The 16963-nt window shown below is 41.4% G+C and overlaps 2 protein-coding genes across 4 annotated transcripts in view; both read right to left on the bottom strand.

Moving 5' to 3' along the window:
* Positions 1 to 1780: 1780 nt before the first annotated feature.
* The window catches only part of ANKLE2 (ankyrin repeat and LEM domain containing 2), a 112775-nt gene continuing 97592 nt past the window's right edge, over positions 1781 to 16963 (bottom strand). For all 3 annotated transcript variants that reach the window (XM_077293369.1, XM_077293368.1, XM_077293370.1), the window contains exons 12-13: positions 4208 to 4339; positions 1781 to 4123 (exon numbers count right to left, since the gene is read on the bottom strand). In XM_077293369.1, the coding sequence (XP_077149484.1) occupies positions 3892 to 4123; positions 4208 to 4339 (364 nt within the window). In that variant the 3' untranslated portion in view covers positions 1781 to 3891. The remainder of the gene's footprint in view (positions 4124 to 4207; positions 4340 to 16963) is intronic.
* Positions 9627 to 12288, bottom strand: LOC143813231 (uncharacterized). The gene is made up of 6 exons (XM_077293371.1): positions 12170 to 12288; positions 12015 to 12074; positions 11858 to 11926; positions 11403 to 11628; positions 11020 to 11179; positions 9627 to 10941 (listed from the first exon to the last, which is right to left on the bottom strand). Exons 1-6 carry the CDS (start codon positions 12230 to 12232, stop codon positions 10350 to 10352), a joined length of 1170 nt encoding a protein of 389 aa, XP_077149486.1. The 5' UTR covers positions 12233 to 12288; the 3' UTR covers positions 9627 to 10349.

Below are 16963 nucleotides of genomic sequence, written 5' to 3'. Positions count from 1 at the left end.
TACGATGCACAGCAAGTTCCATGCATACGTCCTATTCTAATTAATGGAACTTGTGCATAACACCTCCGGAGAATCAAAGTTGAATCTCTCCAAGATAATACATCTTGACAACCCTTTAAATCTGTTAAATAATTGTTGTTTCTTTACCAAAATGACCATTACAAGAAAAGGATACGCAGTTAATGGATATTGTGGTTGCATATACTCCTCCACAGTACATAAAGGTACTAAAGGTATAAACTAGTAATAACTACAATGAAACAAAAACTATGATGAACCATTAGAAGGTGCTTCTGGAATCATTGTACAAGTTGTGGATCAACTGACTTGTCAAACTCTCTTTAAATGAATGATGAAGAAACAATATACTTCAACAGTAACAAAAGAACCTGATTTAAACATAATAATCTTGCAATTTTCACAATGACCACGAGGCTATTTTAGACTTTCTTCCGGTCTTCCCAATACAGAGCCTTGCAGAAAACTCCCCCTGAATGGGCAGCATTAGGATAGATTCACACGAGCATATATTCTCTCATCTGTGAGAATTGGGGAGATTATGCCAGTGTTTGACCATAGTGTCATTTAATTCTCACAGATGAAGTTTTGTTTTCTCAATCTACTCATCTTTTCTATCTGGTCAGTCAATGGATATCAAACTGCATTCAGCTGTCATCTCTGTAGTCCGATGTTTTCCACAGACTCACTCACTTGCATGGCTGAGTGCAATATGAATATCCGACCAAACTAAGACATGCAGAGATTTTTCCCTTGGTCTAAGGAAAAAAAAAAAAAATGACATGTGCACGGCCCCATAGCATAACGCTGGTCTGGATGCGATCTAATATTTTGCCGTTTGAGCCTGCTACATAGTGACAGATGAAGCCTCAAAACCCAACTGATAACACAGGATCCATCGATCACAATAGGTGATGTCCATCTCTACTCAGAAAAATTGTGAAAATTGCTGTTTGTTTCTTTTTTAAACTGATGTGTAAAAAACAAACATTGCCAAGGTTAATTAAAAAAAAAAACAAAACCTCAAACCAAATTGAAACAATGGGTAATTTTCCGATTATGGTATCCCTTTAAGAAACACTGCTCTAAGCTGGCCAATGTAGGTTTAGGCATGTGAGTAATAAATTGCACTTCTTTTTGTCTTGTAGATTTTTATTTATTTTTTTATTGAAAAGGTATTTTAAATAAAAAAAGAAACCCTTCAGGTGCCCCCCCCTGCCCTCCAACCACTTACTTATGAGTAAATTCTATGCCTAATCAGCCTGTATAACGTTTTTCTGTAACAGATGGGGTGTCAGTTGCCCCAGACTAGTCAGGCCTATATCCATGTTATTACGCCCCTGATAATTTGCAGAAGCTGTCGTCATTGCAAGATCCTGCAAATCTGGCCACCGCGCATTTCGGCCGAGTCACTGTGCCTCTGCAGCTGGGTGTACACTTCCGGTCAAGCACAGTGCGCCTCTGAAGCAGGGAAGCGTACACCCGGCAGAGGTGCAGTGACGCTGCTTAAACGTGCAGCGTGCGTACGCCAGATTTGCAGGAGCTGGCAACAGCTTTTGCAAATTAGGTTATCATGCCCACAGGGGCATGATACATTTTTATTTATATAGCGCCAACATAATCTACAGCGCTTTACAGTTTAACACACGGAAAGAGGGCTCACTAGTCTGGGGCAACTAACGCCCCATTGACTAGTCAATACCTTTATTAGCATAGGAAATGGGGACAATTTTTTTGTTTTTTACAGAAAACGTTCTACAGGACTGGTTAGGTAGGGAATTTACTCATAAATAAGTGACTGCTGCTGGGTTAAAGAGCATGGGGACCCGACAGGTTCCCTTTAACAAAATCTGTAAAACATATTGCATCTTAATATTAAAGGTGCTGTCCACTACTAGGACAACTCTTTCTTGATCTAAATGTGCGGCCACGATAAAATAAAAAACATAAAAAAAACCACCCTATTCTCCTCTCTCGTGCTTGTGCCATTCCAGCGGTATCAGCAGTCACTGTGCCAGAGCTCTAGTGCGGTTGTTGTGACACGTGAGCCCAGTGCCCAATCCGTGCCAGAGTAACTGTCCCCTCCTTCAGACAAATTGAACACGAAGAGGAAGTCCAGGCTGTAGCTGCTCTCACTTCCTGTCTCCTCCTCCTGTCAAACTGAACCAGCGCTGATTGGGCGCCAGGGTCATGTGTCACAACAACAGCACGGGAGTCCTGGGGAGAGCGAGGAACAGCACCAACACTGGAGAGTATAAGATTTTTTTATTTAATAAGGGCCAAGCATGGGGTGTGAGAAGAAGTTGTCCAAGTAGTGGACAACTTTAACTCTCACACAGAAAGGAGATTCTTTACACACGGACTGAAAGTTGTGTGTTATAAACAAAACAGATACTGGCCCACTCATCTTCAGGATACAAAAATGAAAGTCTAATTTTCATAATTTTAAAGTCATGATACATTCAGATACTGTGCATCAGTGTTTCCCCAATTTCAGTCCTCAGGACCCCACAACAGGCCAGGTTTTCAAGTGGTCATTAGAATTGCACAGATGAGAGAACCCTGAAGCAATTTCTGATGCCTTGATTAATATATTATTCATCTGTGTAATACTAAGGAAATGTTGAAAACCTCTGTTAATCCTCATGGCACCCCATGTTAGGCCGGTTTCACACACAATTAATTTGAGTTTACACCACAAAGTCTGGAATGGCCACAGGTATCATGACCTAAACGCAACAGCCAATTATGGACAGTGGATGTCAGATGTGTGAAACGGGTCTTTCTACATGACTGTCAGAAATGTCTTACCATGCTGTACACTAGCACTCTCTCACCATCTTTCAGAATGCATGTTGTGTATTTTACATATGTACGGACTTTATGCAGTTTTGAAAACAATGAAACAATGAACAAGGTTATAAGCAACGAAAAAAAGTGACAAAAAAGGCCCTAAAAAAAGGAGAATTACTAAGACTGCAAAAATACAAAGTTTTCCTTTTATACAAACTAAGATGTCAACATTTTCTGTACATGGACAACTTTATTTTGTTTTATTGCCTAGACCTGTTATCAATACTACGTGGAAATACACGGCACTCTGTTGTACAGACATTGGTGCTCAGTTAGGTTATCCGGCCCGTTATGTCAAAAACAACTTGGCATTCAAAAGGCTTTATGAAAAGAATTGTGTTCATTTATTATGAACACTATTCTTTTCATAAAGCCTTTTGAGTGCCAAGGTATTTTTGACATCTAATCAATACTAGTTCTTCCATGTTCAATATTAAACCAATCGCTTAAAACACTGTCCTTATCCTTGAATATTTATGCTATTTAATTGCTTTAACAGGCTAAAAGTTAAAATACAACATAACAATTAAAAACATAGAAAGGCCACTAAACCATAGAACTTTATGAAGTCTTCTCTTGACATGAAGTAGGAGTGTGGGGCTTAAAACACTGCATTAGTGCAAGAATTAAGGCTCCAGTAGGGTTAACTTTGGAGAGCCCTACACATGTCAGACACTACTAGTTATTGCTGAGTGCTAGGTGACAAAGTTTATAAAACCATATTATTACAGAAGTACTGCCAATGAGATTCACTGGCAAATTTCCTGACTGTGACTACTAAAGTTTGTTTGCTCAATTTTATTTAAAACATTGAAGGTTCACAAAAAGGGTACAGACACTGATCTAGAGCTTCCATCTTCTAAAGTTGAATAGATAATTGGCGTACAAAACCTTTAGCAAGTGTTGACACAGAACACTCTTTTACAGTTACACATGCGACTGTCAGTTCGTTTCTTGCTGTATCAACCATATTGAAAAGCTCTTTACTCCATGAGCTGGCCATGGCAGAAAGAAACCTCTTCAAAGGCTTGAGTGGTCAGAAAAATGCCTTAAACGTAAAAGTTGTATGTGACTGGCATATGCTGGGCTGTACCTCCCTGGACTGCCATAATCGGGTGTGTTCATGTATTTGCCTGGGCTCCCCAAAATGGGACTGCTCCTTCCAGGAGTGGAAAATCCACTACCCCCAGGGGAGTTGCCACCAAAAACGTTAGATCGGTTTCTTCCAGTCATAACTGCTGGGCTTGGCCAACTATAAAACAGAATAGATAGTTCACACAAAAATGCAAAGCCAAGTTATTTTCATGATCACAAAACTTATATTGCAAACCAATACCTCTGTCTTTCTGTATTTGAGTAATGCAAAACTGATTTCATCCATTTGGAGATACTGGGGAATTTCTGTGCATCAATTTCCACATTTTGTAAAGCTGATAGCACATCATTATCTAACTTGCTTGGCTCTTTCCTGAAAAAAAGGAAAAAAAAAAAAAAAGTGAGTTATCCAAGACAGATCTGAACCCATTGTAAGATGACAGTAAAAAAAATTCCAGACAAAATGGCTTTATGTGAGTTATCACAATCTTTGACCCTTTTACCCCCAAAGGTGGTTTGCATGTTAATGACCAGGCCAATTTTAAGGGTATGTGCACATGTTGCAAAATGTCATTTTGATCAGTCCTCTGATTTGTATCATTCTGCGGACAATGAACTAATTTCTAAGGATGATTCAGTTTTTCCTTTGGGATATTTTTCTTTTCAGGATCTCTTGAATTATAACAGGTAGCGAGATCTGCAATCGCATTCAGTAAGAAGAGACTGTTCACTCAATAACAGTTTTCATATGTCTGACCCTTTTTTTTATCCTATACAATCCAGACCTGTTTTGGACCTCTTTCAGGGACTTATTGAAAAGGACCTAATAGAATTGGATAGAGAATTATGTAAAGTCTCAGATAATCTCACTGTACAGGAAAGAAATGCCCTAAGAGCTGAAAACCAACACGGACCTCATAAGGGTATGTGCACACGTTGCAGATCCACAGCAGTTTTCCCATGTGTTGTACAGTACCATGTAAACCTATGGAAAACCAAATCCGCAGTGCACGTGCTGCGGAAACGCTGCAATTTTCCACAGCATGTCAATTCTTTGTGCGGATTCCGCAGCGTTTTACACCTATTCCTTTATAGGAATCCGCAGGCGTAAAAACGCAGGCGAAATCCGCACAAAAACTGCACAAAATCCACAGGTAAAATCCGCAATGGAATCTGCGTGTGCACATACCCTTACAATTCTGACCACTGTCACTGAGGTTATAACTAGTGATGAGCGAATATACTCGTTACTCGAGATTTCCCGAGCACGCTCGGGTGTCCTCCGAGTATTTTTTTTAGTGTTCGGAGATTTAGTTTTCATCCTGGCAGCTGAATGATTTACATCTGTTAGCCAGCATAAGTACATGTGGGGGTTGCCTGGTTGCTAGGGAATCCCCACATGTAATCTAGCTGGCTAACAGATGTAAATCATTCAGCTGCGGCGCTAAAAACAATCTCCGAGCACTAAAAAATACTCGGAGGAACACCCGAGCATGCTCGAGAAATCTCGAGTATATTCGCTCATCAATAGTTAGAACCCCGGGGATCCGTTGAAGTGCTCCAGAGTTATGAGATTTTTTTTGGGGGGGACATTTTTACTTCATGATAGTGGTAAAATAAATTTCTGATATGACTTGCGTTTGTGAAAAAAACGCAAATTTGGAGAATATTTTTTACGTTTTCCAACTTTGAATTTTCATGCCCTTAAATCAGAGACGTGTCACAAAATAGTTAATAAGTAACATTTCCCACGTCTGCTTTACATCAGCACAATTTTGTTAAGTTAACCAGCGATTTTTGCAACCAAAATAAGAGTTTTGTAAATTAGGGACCACATCATATTTGAAGTCACTTTGAGGGGTCTATATGATAGACGATATTCAAAAGTGACACCATTCTAAAAAATGCACCTCTCAAGGTGCTCAAAACCACTTTCAATAAATTTATGACGTGGAGCGGTGAAACAAAACAAAAGAAAACTAACACATTTTCCCACAAGTATATGTTTTAGTCCCAAATGTTGCATTTTCATAAGGGAAAGTATGTTTCCACGGTCAGGAAAGGCTCACTATTTGCTCAGGATTTGAGGCAGGTAAAATCTGCACCAAATTATCTGAGGTCACTGGCAGGTCACCTGCGTTTTTATGTGTTATTTTCATGCGGAATTGTGTTTTTGTAAGCCAAATAAAGATAGACAGATATATATATATATATAAAAAAAGAATTGTGATGTAATTTCCTTGTCCAGCCTCTTTTACATACTTCATTGAAGAATAATGTTTACACACAAAGATAGATCTATCTATATTACACACAAAGATAGATCTATCTATAGCTCTATCTATCTATTGTATTTTTTAGATCTATTATTTAACTAAAGATATATCTATCGATATATCTATCGATAGATAGATATTAGGAAGATGATAGATATATCGATAGATAATACCAAGCCCGATGTTTAGTAATAAACATAAAATAGTACATAAAGAGTTAGGCCGGGATCACACATGCGAGAAACTTGGACGAGTCTCGCATCTCAATACCCAGCACTGCCACCGCCACTCTGGGGTGGAGGGTGCGGGTGCATGTAATTCTATGCAGCCGCATGCTCCGCTCCCGAGTGACAGCAGCAGTGCCGGGTATTAAGATGCGAGACTCGTCCAAGTTTCTCGCATGTGTGATCCTGGCCTTAAAGACACACACACACGAAATCTGAATAGGCCTGAGTCACACTTGTGAGACACTCGCACCTCAATACCCGACACTCGGGACCGGAGTGTGCAGCTGCATGTATTTCTATGTAGCTGAACGCTCTGGTCCCGAGTGCCGGCGGCAGTGCTGGGTATTGAGGTGCGAGACACGTGCGAGTTTCTCACAAGTGTGACAGCTGCCTTAAACACAATATCTGTAACTTAAAAAAAAAAGAAAATTGAAAAAAAAAAATGGCGTGGGCTCCCGAGCTATTTTCTGCGCCAGAAAGGGAAAGCCAGCGACTAGGGGCCGATGTTTGTAGCCTGGGAAGGGGTTAATACCTATAGAGCTTCCCAGGCTATGAATCTTAGCCCACAGCTGTATATTTAGCCTTTACTGGCTATTAAAATAGGGGGACCCCAAAAAATAAAATGAAGTGGGGTCCCCCTTTAATTTTATAGAAAGGCTACGCAGACAACTGATGGCTGATATTCATAACCTTTCACATGTAAAGCGCCATGGAATAAATGGCGCTATAATAATAAATAATAATAATAATAATAATAATAATAATAGAGAGGCGCCATGTATATTGCCGCCCCCCCCCCCCGGTTCCAAATACCAGCTCCCAGCCGCCCCAGAAATGGCGCCTCTGTTAAGATGAGCCACTTCCTGCGCTTAGCCTCTTCCCACTGCGACTGTACAGCGTCAAACATGCAGCGTTTCCTGACCGTGGAAACATGCCCTAACAGGAGAAATGGCACCATACAATTTGTTGTGCAATGTTTCCCGAGTACGCTGATACCCCACCATATGAGAAACTACTGTTTGGGCGCAAGGCAGGGCTCGGAAGGGAAGGAGCGTCATTTGACTTTTTAAACATAAAATTTCTGGGAATCATTAGTGGATGTCCCATTTGGAGAGCCTCTGATGTGATTAAACAGTGGAAACCCCCACAAGTTACCCCCTTCTGGAAACTATACCTCTCAAGGAACGCATTTAGATGTACAGTAAGCACCTTTAACCCCCAGGTGCTTCACAGAAGGTTTTAACGTTGAGCCGTGAAAAAAACAAAAAAAACAAACATTTTCCCCACAAAAATGTTATTTTGGCCTCAAATTTAGTATTTTCATAAGGGAAACAGGAGAAATTGCACCATACAATTTGTTGTGCATTTTCTCCTGAGTACGCAGATACCCCATATGTGGGGGAAAACTACTTTTGAGGCACAGTGCAAAGTTCAGAAGGGAGGAGGCGCCATATTGGAGTTCAGATTTTGCTGTAATGGTTTGAGGGAGCCATGTCACATTAGCAGAGACCCCGAGGTACCAGAACAACACAAACCCCCTTATATGTGAACTCATTTTACAAACTACACTCCGCAATGAATTCATTTAGTGGCGCAGTGATCATATTGACCTCACATGTGCCTCACATTTTATACCACTGAGCGGTGAGGAAAGAATAAATTACATTTTTACCACTAAAATGTTGCTTTAGCTAGGGCTAATAGTAATTTTTTTATTTTTTTTTTACAGCAAACTGAGGTCCATTTTTACCTGAAAACACCAATACCCTACATGTAATAGGGAAATATTTATCAGGCACAGTGCAAAGCTCAAAAGGCAAGGAGTGCCAGATTTTAACCCCTTCATGACCCAGCCTATTTTGACCTTAATGACCTGGCCGTTTTTTGCAATTCTGACCAGTGTCCCTTTATGAGGTAATAACTCTGGAACGCTTCAACGGATCCTAAGGCTAGGTTCACATTGCGTCAAGTACATGGCGTTAAACGGATCCGTTAAACGCATGTACAGAAAAGGATCAAATTTGTAGAAAAATCGGCTTCACGTTAACGCTTGCGTTAACGCTTTTGACAGCGTTTTCCTCATTTTGATGTCCGTTCGCGATGTATCCGTTTGTCTGCGTTTGTCACTGTCAATAAAGTTTTTTTTTTTTTTCTCCTTTTGTCCTCGTCGGGGTGTAGGTGCAGACTCATTCTCCATTTTGAAAGCATTGAGTGAACTTCTGCTAGCAAGATGTTTGTGTCTGAGCTGGTTCGATTTCGCTTGATGCGGTTGCGACTTCGCCAGAGAAAGCGTAGTTCGCAAAGGAGATATTGGATCCACGAAGTGAATTTCTTGCGGAGTACTTATGGTGCCTTTCACACCCTGTATCTTCAGCTTCGGGATCACCCTTCAAAATTCCAACGCTATCTACGGATGTCCATTGAGACCTTTGATGTTCTGCTTTCACATGTGAAGGATGAGATACATCATCAGCGCAGCACTTTCCGTGAAAGCATCTGTGCGGAGGAACGATTAGTAGTGACTGTGAGGTAATTATAAAATTTTTTCTCATTCTATTGACAAAGACTAGATCTAGGTATCGTGGGGCATAATGGTCATTTAGCAATTGTATATTCTATTTATGTAGCCTTTTAGTTGTCCTTAAAAATCCTAAACATTTTTTTTTTCTTTTTCAATGCCGACAGATATCTGGCTACCGGAGAATCTTTTGCGTCACTGCATTACCAATTTAGACTGGGGAAGTCAACAATTTGCCAACTGGTTCGGGAAACTTGTGATGCCATTTGGAACAACTTGCAACCACTTGTGCTACCAACCCCAACATCAGAAATGTGGCTAGCGATTTCCCAACAGTTCGAGGATGTGGCTAATTTCCCCAATTGTATTGGTGCCGTGGACGGCAAGCACATACGGATTCAGAAACCAGCGCATAGTGGGTCCCTGTACTATAATTATAAAAAATACTTCTCGATAATCTTGATGGCTATTGCGGATGCAAGATACCGGTTTGTAGCTGTGGATATTGGTGCGTATGGCCGTACTAACGATTCAAGAGTCTTCAGAGACTCCAACATGGGGAGATGTTTGTATAGCAACAATTTTAACTTGCCCTCATCACGACCTCTACCGGGGACCGAAGACCCAAGTTTGCCCTTTGTTTTAGTTGGTGATGAGGCATTCCAACTTGGGCAAAATCTCCTCAAACCGTACTCAAGCCGCAGTCTGAACTCCACCAAGCGCATTTTTAATTATCGCTTGAGCCGGGCAAGACGTTATGTGGAGTGCGCCTTTGGGATTTTGACATTAAAATGGCGAATTCTACTAACGTGCATGCAACTGCAACCAGAAAATGTGGACCGTGTTGTGAAGGCATGCATCTGTCTGCATAATTTTGTGGCCAGACATGAACCCCAGGTGGTTGACCCCGATGAATGTGAGTCGAACCTCATGAGCATTGAATCTACTGCTGTTCGGTCTGCAGCACAAATAATGAGGATCCGTGACCAATTTGCACAGTACTTCATACATGAGGGGCATGTTCCATGGCAAGACAGACACGTGTAAAATTTATTTCAAGTCTGAAGCTGTGTCCTGATGTGTTTTTTGTTTTTTGTTTTTTTTTTTATTTCCCATATGTCTTGTAAAATATGTCTTGTAAAATGTTACATTACTGTTATGTTGTGTTCACAGTCATACAAGAATCAGATTTTAAACAGTTTACTTAAGTTTCTGAATTTTTATGAAAGAACAGTTGTGAACTTGTTACATATGATATCCCATAGGGATGTAAAAAAACACACACGAAATTGGGTGGTAAAAAAACAATAAACCAAAGAACGTGAAACACAGTTTGCACCTGGCTGGGGACACTGAGCTGTACTACAGACTCTGGTATTGCGCGGGCGTATTGTCTGCCCAGGTGTATGATGGACTGCTACTTTGTCTCTGATGTTCCATGCTCGTTTCACACCGGGCTCTATATTGAGGGTTGTAGGCCGGCATGTCTATGCTTCTGGTTCTCGATGGAGCTGGCTCCTGGGGTCCCACAAATTCCTCAAGAAGGTCATTCAGTCTTTGCCGAAACAAAAGGTTTCTGTGTGCCGGGATATTTTGTGCTACGGGAACATAGGACAAAAAAAGTAGCTTCCACTCATTTGCAGAATATACAGACTCGCGAGATTGTAAGTCGGTAATTTCCCGCCTCAGGTCTTTCAGTTCACTCCGACACATGTCCTCAACCCGCTGAAGTCCATCGACAATAATGGCATCAGCTTCATCTTTTTGTGAAGCTCGCTTGCGTCCACGCACTGATTGCAACCGGGCACTCACACCTGAAGCCACAGTGCTTCTCTCCCCAGATCGTGGCTCGCTGATGACAGAGACGTCTTCAGTGCCCGTCAGCTGACTTGGTTCCAGTGGAGATGGCTCCAGTTCTTCTGCCTGTCTAGGCGCGGCGGTACTGCATATCGTGCTGGAACCAAAAAAATATATATATTTAGCTTTAATTTTTAAACAATTTTGTCACGCACGCAGACTAATTTGTACTTACGAGCGCTGAGACACTGTTTTTTGAAGAAAGAGCAATTGCTCGTAATGCACATACGGGGTCACCCGTTTGGCACCTGATCCACTTGGTGGATTTTGACTATTCCGGTAGTCACGGACAAAGCGGTCCCTTATTGATTTCCAACGGGTATGGACCGCATCCGCTGTAATTTTTAAAAAAAGGTAAAAAATATATATATATATTAGTAGACAGTTCTTATTTTGATAGTTTAAAAATTGTGTATAGTTAGTTAAGATAGTTGATATATAGCTAGTAGATAGATAGTTGATAGATAGTAATTATAGATGATAGAGATATAGTTTAGTGTATAGGTAGTTGATAGTTCAGAGATAGATAGTAGACAATTTAACATCACCAATATTTACCAATTTTTTTCTTTGAGGTTGACGACTTCTCCATGTATCGAGGATCGAAGTGAGAGATAATTTGATCCCACAACTTCCGGTTCTTTACTATGTCATGGTGGGAGCTGTCGCTTTGGTCCCATATTGAGGGGTTGGCTTCCACAAGGTTGATCAGTGTCTCATTGTGAATGGTCAACGGCTCTTCATCAACCACAATCCTTTTTTTTTTTTGGCTCGCTGACTTGGACTATGTAAACACAAAGCGTAATGTTGAAAGGTTCAATTATAGATAGATACAGAGATAGATAGATAGATACAGAGATAGATAGATACATAGCTAGATACATAGATAGATAGATACATAGATAGATACAGCGAAAGATAGAGAGAGAGAGATAGTGGATAGATAGTTTATAGATATAGCAGATAGAAAGTGAATAGATAGATTGTAGATACATTTCTAGTTTTATATTTACCACTGGCAGTTGTGGAGACGACAGACGGCGAGGAACCTTCTTCCTCTTGTGTCCTCCGTGTGCCACAACCTATTGTGTATGTAAATGGAAAAAAAAATTACATTTCTTTGATCAATAAAATTATGTTTGCAAAAACTTAAAAATGTCTGCTATGTACCTTTGTTGGTTTTGCCTGTTTTTTTGGGGGGGGCCTAGCAGCCTCGGGCTCCGAAGACTCCTATTTGCAATAGAAACATGATTATACATATATATATAGCTTAATACACTGAATTTTCACACAAATTTTAGTGGTTTTTTAAAGTGCAAGCCTACCGACTGAGAAGAAAAAACCGCAGACACGCTGCTGCTGCTGCTGCTTCCCTCACTATCCGACATCTGCAACAAAGCAATACATTTTTAGTACACACACATCCGTCGTACAATACAGACTCCCATGATGTATACAGAGATATCTACTATATAATTGTCTAGGGAACTTCCGTCTTTCTGTCCTTCTGTCACGGTATTAATTCGCTGATTGGCCTCGGCAGCTGCCTGTCATGGCTGCCGCGGCCAATCAGCGACGCGCACAGTCAGAAAAAAAAGGGCCGCCCCGCACTCACTGCCCGGCGCCCGCATACACCCCTCTGCTCACCGCTCACACAGGGTACTGTGACAAACGTCGCTGTGCAATATACTACGTGACTGGGTTCTGTATACTACGTCGCTGGGTGCTGTATACTACTTCACTGTGCAATACACTACGTGGCTCTGTGATGTATACTACGTCACTGGGCAATATACTACGTAGCTGGGCAATATACTACATGCTACATGGCTGGGCAATATACTACGTGGACATGCATATTCTAGAATACCCAATGCATTATCGGGCCACCATCTAGTATATATATATATCTATATATATATATACAAATGTACTTACATTTCCTGTGATCTTTTGCAAGACACTTTTTCTCTGGTGTGCAGCAGGCCTCAGGATGGCCGAAATCCTGTTTCCTGTCACATGACCACATGGACATCCCTCAAACGCTATTAAAACGTATGGTTCTTTTTTGAAATTTATCAAGATTTGCGTCTGGCTGCGTTTGCAATAGACATCAATGGCAGAATTAACGCTTCCGTTAGTATTGCGTTAGCTTGGCCGGACCCAAAAACGCTGCAAGCCGCGTTCCAAGGTCCGTCAGAAAAAAACGTTATGTGACTAACGCATGCCAAATTTGGCATGCGTCACGAGGCGTCAGACAATGCAAGTCTATGGGCGCGTTAGTATGTGCGTTATATTGCGTTTTCACTACTTAAAAACGTGTCCGTTAGACGGACTCACCTAGCGCAATGTGAACCTAGCCTAACGATTCTGAGATTGTTTTTTCGTGACATATTGGGCTTCATGTTAGTGGTAAATTTAGGTCGATAATTTTTGCGTTTATTTGTGAAAAAAATGGAAATTTGGCGAAAATGTTGAAAATTTCGCAATTTTCAAATTTTGAATTTTTATTCTGTTAAACGAGAGTTATGTGACACAAAATAGTTAATAAATAACATTTCCCACATTTTTACTTTACATCAGCACAATTTTGGAAACAAAATTTATTTTTGCTAGGAAGTTATAACGGTTAAAATTTGACCAGCAATTTCTCATTTTTACAACGAAATTTACAAAACCATTTTTTTAAGGGACCACCTCACATTTGAAGTCAGTTTGAGGGGTCTATATGGCTGAAAATACCCAAAAGTGACACCATTCTAAAAACTGCACCCCTCAAGTTGCTCAAATCCACATTCAAGAAGTTTATTAACCCTTCAGGTGCTTCACAGCAGCAGAAGCAACATGGAAGGAAAATACGTAAGCTACTTACCGGTAGCAGTGTTTTTTCAGGAGTCCATGACAGCACAATGAGAGCGGGGATCCGCCCTTCAGGGACAGGAAACCTACAGACATAAAAGGGCGGTACTTCTCTCCCGCATCACTTGGTTCCAGAGCATGAGAGGACCCCCTTGGTTAGTGACACAGATACATCATAAACTTTGGTACAATTCATAATGTGAGTGAACGTAGAATTTAAAGGAGAAAACGGAAGTGTTGAGCCATCCGAGAAAGAATAGGGTAGGGAATATAAGGGTGCTGTCATGGTCTCCTGAAAAAACACTGCTGCCGGTAAGAAAAACACTGCTGCCGGTAAGTAGCTTACGTATTTATTCAGTCGCCATGACAACGAGAGACTTTCAGAGAAGTAAGGAAGATTAGGGAGGCATAACTGCCTCCAGCACCCTTCTCCCAAACGTGAGGTCGGAGGAGTCACCCAGATCCAATCTATAGTGCTTAAGAAAGGTAGATGGAGAAGACCATGTGGCCGCCTTGCAAATGTCTTCAATCGACACTTCCGATCTCTCCGCCCAGGATGTTGCTACGGCCCGAGTGGAGTGTGCTTTTATACCTTCTGGAATCTCCATGCCCCCTGCTGAATAAGCGAGAGAGATTGCCTCCCTGATCCATCTAGCTAGAGTGTTTTTGGATACCCTAAGACCCTTTCTAACACCCTGATAACTCCTTATTTTTAGCCTATCTTTTTTTCCAGGCATCTGAAACTGAAATATATTTAAGGAGACACCTCCTTACGTCTAAGGAATGAAACTTGCGTTCCATATTATTAGTGGGATTAGAACAAAATGAAGGCAGGACAACCTCTTGCAACCTATAAAACTTTGAAGCAACTTTTGGAAGATAAAGGGGATCAGGTCTCATAATTACCCTATCCTCCCTAAACTGCATGTATGGTGGTTGTCTATGAAGTGCCTGCAGATCACTAACCCTTCTTGCGGACATGAGTGCAACCAAGAGGGCTGTTTTAATTGATAAGATTTTAATCGGGATAGTATCAATAGGTTCAAATGGGGCTTGCGTTAAGGCTGAGAGAACAAGATATAGATCCCAAGGAACTATTTTTTGTTTAATGACTGACCTGGATCTAGTGACTGCCTTAAAGAACCTGGATATCCAGTGATTGCTGGGTAAGTTAGAATTGTATAGCTCTCCCAGAGCTGAAACTTGAACCCTGAAAGTACTTGTGGCCAGGCCCATTTCTAGACCTTTTTGTAAAAACTCTAGGATTTGATTTATACAGGGACTTTGGTCAATCTGAGCCCCTGAACTTGATAGGAATTTTTTCCAAACCCTGACATAGATGTTTGTTGTAGAGGGTTTTCTACTTTTTAGCAGTGTATTTACCAGGTCCCGAGAGAACCCCTTCCCCTTCAGTAAAGACCTCTCAAATTCCATGCTGCTAAGTGCAAATTGGCCACTCTTGGATGGAGAATTGGGCCTTGTGAGAGGAGATCTGGTAATTCTGGGAGAATCCATGGCTGACTGATAGACATTTTCCTCAGCCAAGGAAACCACGATCTTCTGGGCCAGAATGGGGCTATCAAAATTACTCGGGCCCTGTCTTCCCGAATCTTCCTCAGAACTACTGGAATTAGGTTTAGAGGGGGAAAAGCATAGGCGAGACTGAAGTGCCATGATATTAGAAGAGCGTCCACTGCATACGGGTTGTCTCTTGGATTTAAAGAGCAAAATTGGTGTAATTTTTTGTTTCCTCGGCTGGCAAAAAGATCTATTTCCGGACATCCCCATAACTGTACGATCTGATTGAAGACCGTTGGATTTAGTGACCAATCCTCTTGTCTGAGCTTGTTGCGGCTTAGATAGTCGGCCATGGTATTGAGCTTTCCCTTTATGTGTAGAGCCGTAAGAGAGTAGATGATTCTCGGCGATCCGAAATATACGATCCGCGACCTCCATTAATGAACCAGACCGTGTACCTCCTTGATGATTATTGTAGGCTACGGTTACCTGGTTGTCTGATAAAAGTCTGACGTGTCGACCCTGTAGAGGTTTAAAAAAACTATTCAAAGCGCGTTCCACGGCTAACAATTCTTTTCGATTGGAGGATGAGTCCTGTTCAGACTGGGACCATAGCCCCTGGACTCAATTATCACCTAAGTGTGCCCCCCATCCCTTGGGGCTAGCATCCGTAGTTATTCTAGTTACATGATTTGTCCAAGGGACCCCTCAACGCAAATTTGGGATGTGTGTCCACCAATTAAGTGAAAGAATAGTTTCAGAAGAAAGTGAAAATATGCCGTCGAGATGAGCTCTAGTCGACGAGAGTTATGTAGGACGTCCCATTGTAGCGCTCTGGTGTGATATTGAGCCCAGAGAACCGCCGGAATACAAGATGTAAGTGAACCCAATAGAGACATTGCAACTCTTACGGAGACTAAAGGATTGCTAATTATCCTGGTGGCTAGCTGATGGATATTAGATATTTTTGAATCTGGCAGGCGACATTCCTGCTGACTAGAGTCTATGACAAGACCCAGAAATTCCTGTGTTTTTAAGAGCTGTAAGCGAGACTTTTTAAGATTGATAATCCATCCTAACCTGTGTAATGCTACCACCACCTTCTGTAATTGGTCGTTGCACTGTGACTCTGAATGTCCCACAATCAATAAATCATCTAGGTATGGAATTATTAATATGTTCTGTTCGTGCAGGTGCATCATAACCTCTATCATGATTTTTGTAAACACCCGGGGTGCGACCGCGACTCCAAAGGGAAGTGCCCGATATTGAAAGTGTTCTACTGTGCCAGCCAGTGAAACTGCCACCCTAAGAAATTTTTGATGATCTACGTGTATTGGGACATGGTAGTAGGCGTCTTTAAGGTCTAAGACAACCCTGAAGCAATTGTTAAAGAGTAGCTTTATTGCTGACTTAACAGACTCCATTTTGAAGGATGGAATCAACAAAAAAATGTTCAGGCCTTTCAAGTTGATAATTGTACGAAAGGAACCGTCAGGTTTTCTGATCAGAAATAAAGGGGAATAGAATCCCCTACCTCTTTCTTCTGTAGGAACTTTGATCAGAACTCCTTTCTGTTGAAGTTCCCGAACCTCCGATTCCAGTGCCAATTGTTCTGCAGAGGAAGAACGGAATATGGTGGGAATCGAATCTTAGGCCCTTTTCGATAATTCATCAGAATCCATGGGCTATTAGTTATTTGCATCCAGGTCGGGTAGAAGGCTAAAAGCCTACCCCCCACC

Source organism: Ranitomeya variabilis, chromosome 1 (assembly GCF_051348905.1).
Source record: "Ranitomeya variabilis isolate aRanVar5 chromosome 1, aRanVar5.hap1, whole genome shotgun sequence".
Taxonomy (NCBI): domain Eukaryota; kingdom Metazoa; phylum Chordata; class Amphibia; order Anura; family Dendrobatidae; genus Ranitomeya; species Ranitomeya variabilis.
Note: the sequence above shows the minus strand (reverse complement) of the source record. Positions and strands in the feature narration are given on the sequence as shown.